Source organism: Xenopus tropicalis, chromosome 3 (assembly GCF_000004195.4).
Source record: "Xenopus tropicalis strain Nigerian chromosome 3, UCB_Xtro_10.0, whole genome shotgun sequence".
NCBI classification, from domain to species: domain Eukaryota; kingdom Metazoa; phylum Chordata; class Amphibia; order Anura; family Pipidae; genus Xenopus; species Xenopus tropicalis.
The window spans coordinates 49,106,397-49,117,741 of NC_030679.2; the positions used below are offsets into that span (position 1 = coordinate 49,106,397).

The 11,345-nt window shown below is 36.7% G+C and overlaps 1 protein-coding gene across 1 annotated transcript; it reads left to right on the forward strand.

Annotated features, from left to right (window-relative positions):
- The first annotated feature begins 2,418 nt into the window (after positions 1–2,418).
- Positions 2,419–9,710, forward strand: LOC116409731. Its single transcript, XM_031898866.1, has 11 exons — positions 2,419–2,486; positions 2,645–2,710; positions 2,848–2,904; positions 3,641–3,703; positions 7,051–7,095; positions 7,193–7,258; positions 7,416–7,481; positions 7,619–7,675; positions 7,927–7,989; positions 8,375–8,507; positions 8,690–9,710. The coding sequence occupies exons 3-11, from the start codon at positions 2,898–2,900 to the stop codon at positions 8,871–8,873; spliced, it is 684 nt and encodes a 227-aa protein (XP_031754726.1). The 5' UTR covers positions 2,419–2,486; positions 2,645–2,710; positions 2,848–2,897; the 3' UTR covers positions 8,874–9,710.
- The last annotated feature ends 1,635 nt before the right edge of the window (positions 9,711–11,345 follow it).

Below are 11,345 nucleotides of genomic sequence, written 5' to 3' on the forward strand. Positions count from 1 at the left end.
TCAATTTCCCCATTAAAGTCAATGGGTGAAATTTGATTGGCTGTTGCTGGACCCTCCCACATTGGGTCATCCAGCAAATGTCGCTATTTCATTCGGGTGACCCTATGATTATGTTATTCATGTTTGGGGGGTGTAGCTTCAAAGCTTTAAGAGCGGCAGCAGTATGAAAATCTTCCCTGTCAAAGTCAATGGGAAAATTGGGGTGTTATGAGCGGCGCCACAAAAAGTCGGGGGCCAGGATCGCTTGGAAAAGCACAAGCAACCTGCTCCGCTATAGGGCGAAGATGTGTGGAAATGGGGGGTGAGGCTTCTACATGTTTGGAGAATAACCATCTACTATTGGGTAGCAAGATGTTGAGAGAAACATAACACAGGGAACCACAAGCTGTGCCGCAATATGACATTAATGTTGCCTCTAAACTCTGCACTTCTGGGTGCACACACATATTTTGTAGTCAGTGCTCAAAAAATAAATTTTGGTGCAAACAAAGAATTTTGTGTTAAAACACATAATTTCATATTTATTCTGTTGTGCCCACCTTTTTGTGCTCACAGATTTTTAAAGCTGTGCACAAAACAGAACTTTATTTGCACATAGTGCAAAATAGTTAAAACCACATGCATGGAGAAAAAGTAAATTGCAGACAAACACTGAATTACATCACAACAGGAATGGGAAGCTACAAGCACCATGGTAGCCTGATATCACAATGGGCACAAAGCTACTAGCTGAAAGCCAGAGTATGACATCACAATGAGCAGAACACTGTGACATCACAATGTGCAGGAAGCTACTGTTTGTTTATCATCTCAGTGACAGTTATTTAGAGTGAAGCAATCGAAGAAGATGGAGAGGAAAACTTCTTTGAGAATTTTGCTCTTAATCTTTTTTTTATATTATTCATTTAAAACTACAGGTATAGTACCAATGTCCCTTTAGATAACAAGCAAATACAGTTAAATCAGTAAATTTAATTGGAAGATACTTTTACTTTATTCTATTAATCCAATTTTCATTTGTGAGTTGCTAAATATGTACAAGTTCTGCTAATGGATGTAATCTAATTGGAATCAAAATCAAGCTGTGTCTTATGTAACATAATGTAAAGAAGTGAATGGGCCAGAAGAATCATTTAACAAATCATAGTGATGACAGTCATAATGTGGAACTTTCTTTATTTCTATACCAATATGTGAATGCAATACTGGTATGGGGTCCGTTAATTGGAAAATGTTATTGAGAAAGCTCTGAATTACAGGAAGGCCATCTCCCACAGACATCATTATAATTAAATAATTCACATTTTTATTTCCCCTTTTCTCTGTAATAATAAAACAGTACCTTGTACTTGATCCCAATTAAGATATAATTAATGCTTATGGGAGGCAAAACAATATTTTTGGGTTTATTAAATGTTTAAATTATATTTTAGTAGACAAAGTATGGTGACCCAAATTACAGAAAGATCCCTTGTCCGAAAAATCCTAGGTTTCAGAGCATTCTGGATAACAGGTCCCATACCTGTATAAGTCTGGTTCATCATGATTACATCTAAAAAAAACTGTAATGGTATATCTTGTGTTTGAACATATAATTTAGTACTTATGATTCATCCACCTCCTTCCACACACGGATTTCTAAAGTAACACAAACATTTTTTTTCACATGTTTCCTATGCCAAAGAATGTAATCTAACAGAAATCAAGCTCAAGTTATGTCTTATGTAACATAATATAAGGAATTTTATGAGCCAGATTCCCAGTAGAGGCAGCCATAATGTTGAACTATCAGTATCTGAAGATGTTCTTCCAGTATGTGAAACCTGTAATATAGGCCCAATTCATATGATTACATTTAAAAAATATCCTATGAAAACTAGTTTGTAGGTTATGGGTACATTTTCGATTGATAATAACCAATAATAAGCCATTTGCAGGTGATTTCTATTCTAATCAGTAGAGGGACAAATTAGAGGATTTTTTCTCTTCCTAATAAGCTAAAAACTCAGGCAGCAAAATCTTCCCATGTACCATTGCCCCTAAATACAATTTAATACTAATTTAATAATTTTATTTATGCAGAAGCATGGATATGCCGCCACTGGTTACTCTGGGGGTGCTGTTACCTAAAGCTAGTTTCTTAACTTGCTCTATGGCAGCGGCTCCCCTGTCATATGTGTAATGATATCTTCTGTCCTAACAACATTTCAAGCACATATTGCTGCTTAGCTGGCTGTAATTTAAAAATGTACATTCTGTTTTTTCTTTTCAACTGTAGAATCAACTGGCAAAGAAACCACTGACTATGAAGAGGACATAGGTGGTAAGGTTATAATTCATTCAAATATATCAAGTAAAAAAAAATGTAAATTTGCCTGATGCCTACATAGGTCTTTAACATTTGACTTTTGTTAATACAGGAGCATTTGAAATTCAGGGTTTTGCAACCACAACAGTTCCAGCTGTTACTAAAGAAGCACTGTCGGGTAAGATATCTGTCAATGTTTTAATACAGATCTTATGTAGATGCTTTATTTTGAAGAAAATCGAAGTAAATCTGATAATAAATCAGTCACTATTAAGCATATTTTAGTAAAAAAATGTTTTACGTGCTGATTTGTACATTTCATCTTTTTCAATACAGAAACAAAAGATATTCAGCGTGAAGCAACTACAGAAGTCTCTGCTGTGATAAGTCAATCGACGCCTGGTAAGATTTCAGTTAACAGTTTAATACAGGTTTTAATTCATTGTCTCAACTAGTAATGCTGTACTTATTTTGTATTATTTAGTATAATATGAAACATGCTTGGTATGTACAATGTACTTTTATTTTAATTAATACAGGAGAAAATGAAAGTCCAACCACAAAAGTCTCTGATGTGACTAGCACAGTGATGCCTGGTAAGAATTCAATTAAAATTTTAGTAAAGGCTTTAGGCTTTAAGTAGGTGCTACACCTCAATATGAGTGATTTTTTTATATGTGGGTTTAGTGGGAGTGGGTAAAGTTACTCCGCCACTAAGAATATCTCATTTTTTGTGCTGGATATTAATGTACATAAAGGTGCCCATCTCCCTTTAAACATGGCTACTGATAACTAGGGGGCTGATTTACTAAGACACGATTTCGAATTGGAAAAATTCCGATTGGAAACGAACATTTTGCGACTTTTTTGTATTTTTTGCGATTTTTTCGGCGTCTTTACGATTTTTGCGTAAAAACGCGAGTTTTTCGGCGTCTTTACGATTTTTGCGTAAAAACGCGAGTTTTTCGGGGTCTTTACGAAAGTTGCGCAAAGTCGCGATTTTTTCGTAGCGTTAACACTTGTGTGCAAAGTCGCGCCTTTTTCGTAGCGTTAAAACTTAAAAGGCGCGACGTTTCGCGCAAGTTTTAACGCTACGAAAAAATCGCGACTTTGCGCAACTTTCGTAAAGACGCCGAAAAACTCGCGTTTTTACGCAAAAATCGTAAAGACGCCGAAAAAATCGCAAAAAATACGAAAAAGTCGCAAAATTACCGATCATTACGAAAAAAAACGCAATCGGACGCATTCGGCCCGTTCGTGGGTTAGTAAATGTGCCCCTAAGTCTTATTACAGTTAGATACTAATGTAAGTTTATATTGATTGAATTTCAAGGTGAAAATCCCCAAAATCCTACAGAGACAGTGGAAATTTCAGTGAACAGAACAGATGATGAAGGTAAAATATATATTTTTTTGTGGGGGGGTGGGGGTTGCTTAGGTTGCGCCCCATGTGCGCTGACGTGACGCGTATGCACAGGGTGCAACCAATAAAATTAACCGCTGACCACCAATGAGCCTGTAACGCTTTAAAGGGGTCAGCGGTTAATTTTATTGGTTGCGCCCTGTGCATACGCGTCACGTCAGCGTGCATGGGGCGCAACCTAAGCAGCCGGAGGAAGCAGCAGGCGAGCGAGAGGGGTGATGGATAAAGCCGTTCCCTTTAAAGCCGGATGAATCAGGCGAGCGGGAGGGGTGGTGGAGGATGCTGGGGGGACCCTGCAAGCAAGTACCCGGCGTATAAGACAACCCCCGACTTTAACCCAGATTTTTCTGGATTAAAAAGTCGTCTTATACGCCGGAAAATACGGTAAGTCAAACCACATAAAAGGTACACCTTTAAAATCCTCCCTGTTCCCCTGTATCTGATTCCCAAATGCAAAGCTGCTTTCAACCTTGCTGAGAAGTTTAAAACAAGGAACTATTTTGTGGGGACTCATATTTAATTAACAAAGGTATTTGTACCAACCCATATGCACTTCTTACAACTTGTGTATAATGCAATTATGCCAGTTCAGGCTGCTCTGAGTCATTTCAGGCAGCTGCATACAAGATTTAAAGTACAGGGTGCACGTACAGAAAGCAAACTTAGAGCAAACTTAGAAATCTTATCTCTAGGGTTGAACACAGTCCAATAACTTGTATCTAGTAAATCAAACACTAATGCCATTAACACAAAACTATGTGGCCTATAGAGGTCCAAAATGAAAATTCTGCACAGACAATACATAGTCACCCAGTGACTGGGCAAAGTCTGGGAATCCTGGCATCAAACCATTAAAATTCAATAGGTTAAATCTGATTGGCTGTTCGTGGCTCTGCCCACTTTTTAAAACTAAAACTGCAGTCTCCTAGTGACCAACTGTGAAAAGTTTGGGGACCCTGGTGTTAATTCTGTGAAAATGGCAGCAGGTTGAATTTCCGCCAAGTCAATAAAAAATTAAAAAAATCTGATTGGCTGTTCAGAACTCTGCCCACTTTTGGGCATCCAACAATCATCATATTTTCGTGATTCAAGTTTGGGGAGTGTAGCTTTAAAGCTGTAAGAATGGCAGCAGTTTCAATTTCCCCATTTAAGTCAAGGGTGAAATTTGATTGGCTGTTGTTGGCCCCTCTCACCTTGGGTCATCCAACAAATGTTGCTGTTTCATTTCGTGATTCAAGTGTGGGGGGTGTAGCTTTAAAGCTGTAAGAGTGGCAGCAGTTTGAAAATCTTCCCTGTCAAAGTCGCTTAGAAAAGCACAAGCAACCTGCTCCGCTATAGGGCGAAGATGTGTGGAAATGGGGGCTGAGGCTTCTACATGTTTGGAGAATAACCATCTACTGTTGGGTAGCAGGATGTTGAGAGAAACATAACACAGGGAACCACAAGCTGTGCCACAATATGACATTAATGTTGCCTCTAAGCTCTGCACTTCTGGGTGCACACACATATTTTGTTGTCAGTGCTCAAACAAATTCTGGTGCAAACAAAGAATTTTGTGTTAAAACACATAATTTCATATTTATTTTGTTGTGCCCAACTTTTTGTGCTCACAGATTTTTAAAGCTGTGCACAAAACACAACTTTTTTCCAGTGCAAAATAGTTAAAACCACATGCATGTAGAAAAAGTAAATTGCAGACAAACACTGAATTACATCACAACAGGAATGGGAAGCTACAAGCACCATGTCAGCTTGATATCACAATGGGCACAAAGCTACTAGCTGAAAGCCAGAGTATGACATCACAATGAGCAGAACACTGTGACATCACAATGAGCAGGAAGCTACTGTTTGTTTATCATCTCAGTGACAGTTATTTAGAGTGAAGCAATCGAAGAAGATGGAGAGGAAAACTTCTTTGAGAATTTTGCTCTTAATCTTTTTTTTATCTTATTCATTTAAAACTACAGGTATAGTACCAATGTCCCTTTAGATAACAAGCAAATACAGTTAAATCAGTAAACTTAATTGGAAGATACTTTTACTTTATTCTATTAATCCAATATTCATTTGTGAGTTGCTAAATATGTACAAGTTCTGCTAATGGATGTAATCTAATTGGAATCAAACTCAAGCTGTGTGTTATGTACCATAATGTAAAGAAGTGAATGGGCCAGAAGAATCATTTAAAAAATCAAAGTGATGACAGTCATAATGTGGAACTTTCTTTATTTCTATACCAATATGTGAATGCAATACTGGTATGGGGTCCGTTCATCGGAAAATGTTATTGAGAAAGCTCTGAATTACAGGAAGGCCACAGACATCATTATAATTAAATAATTCACATTTTTATTTCCCCTTTTCTCTGTAATAATAAAACAGTACCTTGTACTTGATCCCAATTAAGATATAATTAATGCTTATGGGAGGCAAAACAATATTTTTGGGTTTATTAAATGTTTAAATTATATTTTAGTAGACAAAGTATGGTGACCCAAATTACAGAAAGATCCCTTGTCCGAAAAACCCTAGGTCCAGAGCATTCTGGATAACCGGTTCCATACCTGTATAAGTCTGGTTCATCATGATTACATCTAAAAAAAAACTGTAATGGTATATCTTGTGTTTCAACATATAATTTAGTACTTCATCCACCTCCTTCCACACACGGATTTCTAAAGTAACACAAACATTTTTTTTCACATGTTTCCTATGCCAAAGAATGTAATCTAACAGAAATCAAGCTCAAGTTATGTCTTATGTAACATAATATAAGGAATTTTATGAGCCAGATTCCCAGTAGAGGCAGCCATAATGTTGAACTATCAGTATCTAAAGATGTTCTTCCAGTATGTGAAACCTGTAATATAGGCCCAATTCATATGATTACATTTAAAAAATATCCTATGAAAACTAGTTTGTAGGTTATGGGTACATTTTCGATTGATAATAACCAATAATAAGCCATTTGCAGGTGATTTCTATTCTAATCAGTAGAGGGACAAATTAGAGAATTTTTTTCTCTTCCCAATAAGCTAAAAACTCAGGCAGCAAAATCTTCCCATGTACCATTGCCCCTAAATACAATTTAATACTATTTTAATATTTTTTTTTTATGAAGAAGCATGGATATGCCGCCACTGGTTACTCTGGGGGTGCTGTTGCCTAAAGCTAGTTTCTTAACTTGCTCTATGGCAGCGGCTCCCCTGTCATATGTGTAATGATATTTTCTGTCCTAACAACATTTCAAGCACATATTGCTGCTTAGCTGGCTGTAATGTAAAAATGTACATTCTGTTTTTTCTTTTCAACTGTAGAATCAACTGGCAAAGAAACCACTGACTATGAAGAGGACATAGGTGGTAAGGTTATAATTCATTCAAATATATCAAGTGAAAAAAAATGTAAATTTGCCTGATGTCTACATAGGTCTTTAACATTTGACTTTTGTTAATACAGGAGCATTTGAAATTCAGGGTTTTGCAACCACAACAGTTCCAGCTGTTACTAAAGAAGCACTGTCGGGTAAGATATCTGTCAATGTTTTAATACAGATCTTATGTAGATGCTTTATTTTGAAGAAAATCGAAGTAAATCTGATAATAAATCAGCCACTATTAAGCATATTTTAGTAAAAAATGTTATACGTGCTGATTTGTACATTTCATCTTTTTCAATACAGAAACAAAAGATATTCAGCGTGAAGCAACTACAGAAGTCTCTGCTGTGATAAGTCAATCGACGCCTGGTAAGATTTCAGTTAACAGTTTAATACAGGTTTTAATTCATTGTCTCAACTAGTAATGCTGTACTTATTTTGTATTATTTAGTATAATATGAAACATGCTTGGTATGTACAATGTACTTTTATTTTAATTAATACAGGAGAAAATGAAAGTCCAACCACAAAAGTCTCTGATGTGACTAGCACAGTGATGCCTGGTAAGAATTCAATTAAAATTTTAGTAAAGGCTTTAGGCTTTAAGTAGGTGCTACACCTCAATATGAGTGATTTTTTTATATGTGGGTTTAGTGGGAGTGGGTAAAGTTACTCCGCCACTAAGAATATCTCATTTTTTGTGCTGGATATTAATGTACATAAAGGTGCCCATCTCCCTTTAAACATGGCTACTGATAACTTAGTCTTATTACAGTTAGATACTAATGTAAGTTTATATTGATTGAATTTCAAGGTGAAAATCCCCAAAATCCTACAGAGACAGTGGAAATTTCAGTGAACAGAACAGATGATGAAGGTAAAATATTTTTTTTTTTGGGGGGGGGGGAGGGTGGGGGTTGCTATTAATAATAGGAAAACATTCCTTTTATATAAAAAATTATGTATTTTACTGAGTACCGGGGTGGGGGAACTTATCAGTGTGCCTGGTGGCAATATGGATTTAATTCTGCAGAAGAACATATATTGTTACATTGTCACCTCTTATGTAATGTGCTGATAAGTAATCATCATCCCAAGAAACAAGTAAATTATATGAGATTTATAAGTTATTTCAGTAAAATCCTTATCCAAAAAGTAGATTTGGTGTATTTTATAGAGTTTTGTACAAAAATATATTTTTATTAACGATTTGCTTTACTCATTTGCTGATTATTTTGTCATAAAATGTCAATTCCTTTCAGAATTCGCACATAAATTTTATCTGATCCTGAAACCAATAAGAAAAGCAGCAGTGGTTATTTTTCTTGTCTCTGCAAGCATCTTTGCACTTCTTGTTGTGTACTGCATTGTACTCTTATGCAAACTAAGGAAAACGTGAGTATTGTTTTATTCCCATGTATTCTATTTAAAACATTTTTTGCTAATTGCCATGTATCTGGATCTTGGGCATAGAATATAAAATACATACAATATCCATTGTATAATTTGGTATATAGTGCTACTATCCAGCTCTTTAAGATAAAATCTTATTATTATTGTTTCCCTTTTACCTACAGAGGAAAGGACGAGTTACGGATGGCTGAGGAAGGTGAATCTCCTAGAGAAAATATTACTCTTAAAGAGACACATTTAGCTCATGCAGATTACAAAGAAGAAAATCAAGATGGCTCTACGCACTGGCTACAGTCCTGCTTTACTGCCTGCACTACAACTCTTCTGAGTTTTCTTATGAAGAAATGAATTCTCTCTGCTGTTGGAGAAGCATTAGTCTGGCACCAGATACACTTGCACAAGACATCATAAGGATTTATGACATGAGAAATGGATGGCTTGGGTGCTGGATTTTAAATCATGACAGTAAGGTCCAGGTTGGAACAGGGTGGGTAAGGGTCGGACAATGAAAAGTATGCCAACCTGGACATCACTACTGCATATTCCTTTAGAACATGAACAGCTAATACTTTTTAAGTATGACGCTAATAGGTCTACTTTCAAATAAAATGCTGTGCTTACATTAATAAATGTACCTATTGCATTAAAACTTTTATGTGAGTGTAATTTCTTTCTTATGTATCTGCTGTTTACAAGTATTCTGCACTTCTTGGGTTTATATTACAGCCCATATAGGACACATATTGCCTGAAAGAGATAAGAGACATAATAAGTCAAACCACATGAAAGGTACACCTTTAAAATCTTCCCTGTTCCCCTGTATCTGATCCCCAAATGCAAAGCTGCTATCAACCTTGCTGAGAAGTGTAAAACAAGGAATTATTTTGTGGAGACTCATATTTAATTAACAAAGGTATTTGTACCAACCCTTATGCACTTCTTACAACTTGTGTATAGTGCAATTATGCCAGTTCAGGCTGCTCATACAAGATTTAAAGTACAGGGTGCAAGTACAGAAAGCAAACTTAGAAATCTTATCTCTAGGGTTGAACACAGTCCAATAACTTGTATCTAGTGAATCAAACACTAATGCCATTAACAAAAAACTATGTGGCCGATAGAGGTCCAAAATGAAAATACTGCGCACACAATTTTCACAAACAATAACTAAGAATGTGATAAATCACTAAAATTAACTAAAACCAAGGGGCAGATTTACCAAAACACAAATTCGAATCCCGAATGGGAAAAATTCAGATTGGAAACAAAAATATTGCGACTTTTTTGTCGCCGTTGCGTTTCGTATTTTTCGTGACTTTTTCATCTCGAACGATCGTAAACGGTGGGAAAACCTTTCCGACTCTGCATGATTTTGGAAGCCTCCCATACCCTGTTTCCCCGAAAATAGGACATCCTCCGAAAGTAAGGCACCCCCCCCATTTTTCACCCCCTCGGAAAATAAGGCACCCCCCCCGAAAATAAGACACCCACCCAAACGATGGAATAAATGTGTACTGTATTCTTCTTCATGGAAAAATAAGACATCCCCTGAAAATAAGACCTAGTGCATATTTTGGAGCTTAAAAAAATATAAGACAGTGTCTTATTTTCGGGGAAACACGGTAGTTGTGACGGCGTCGAAAAAGTCACAAAAATATCGATCATTACGAAAAAAAACGCATTCGGAGCATTCGTGGATTAGTAAATGTGCCCCCAAGTGTAAATGTGTCCCCAAGTGTAAATGTGTCTGTACTGTAAAACTGCGTGTTGGTGTGGTCTTCAGCCCTGTGGCACCTATGCTCGCCGTTTTAGCCCCATCGATTGGCCCTTAGAGACACGGAACAGATTTTCAGTCCCTGTACCTAAAGGTGTGGGGGTTTAAGTCAATAGAAATTTGTCTTAGGAGACATTATGGCAACAATCTAAGGAGAAGTTATATGGCAAAGTTTACATATTCTGATTACACAAATGAAGGGTGGGGAACACATCAATAAAATATAAGCACAATGGAAGTGCAACTGATTTGCACTGTTTTTGAAGATGTATGCACTTGCCTAGATATTAAATTACTAATTAAATGGTGCCAGAGAATGTTCATTGATCAATTATCATATAAATGGAGTGAACCTAGCATAGAGTTCCTGGATCTTGAGATTTTTGTGGAGGCTGAAAAGCTATGCACTAGGACCTTTTTTAAAGGAGTTGATAGAAACACATATATTTGAGTGTAGTCATCATGAAGTGGAGATCAAACAAACCACCGCCAATGAGCCATCCGTGGAGTATGGCAAGTTGGCTATGGTGGCGAGATACAATTACAGATCAGAAGAGATTCTGAGTAGGATAGAAAAGTATTGGCCAATATTATTTAATGGTCCCTATCTGATGAGTGTATTACCGAAAAAACTACCAAACATTTTCAAGAAGAATAGAACACTAAAGGAGATATTCTGCCCTAAAAAAATCTTAATGGAAATTGGAGATGGCCACACAAAATACAGTATAAGGAACCATATATCCTGCTGGTCACAATATGACCCTTTTACCGGAGCACCCTATAGATCTGCTAGGGTCTCTGTCTGTGTTTTAAATGAGGAGTGGGCATGTCCTAACAGTTCCTGCCAGAAGCACAGCTCCTGATGGGCCTACACATAATAAACCCACTGTTGACTCAGGCTTACCTAATGAGCAGACATTTTGGCGTCGGCAAAAATAGCAGTATGATTTTGTTTGGGCAGAGTGACAGATCACAAAATTTGAACCCACTTTGACGTCAAAATATTCAACTTTGTTCTACACAATCCAAGAAGAATTGTAATG

What these genes read in the sequence shown, in the direction of transcription:
- LOC116409731 (XM_031898866.1), top strand. An exon ending in GAACAGAACAGATGATGAAG is followed by an intron (nt 7,990 to 8,374) that starts GTAAAATATTTT and finishes AATTCCTTTCAG; the next exon opens with AATTCGCACATAAATTTTAT. An exon ending in TTATGCAAACTAAGGAAAAC is followed by an intron (nt 8,508 to 8,689) that starts GTGAGTATTGTT and finishes TTTTACCTACAG; the next exon opens with AGGAAAGGACGAGTTACGGA.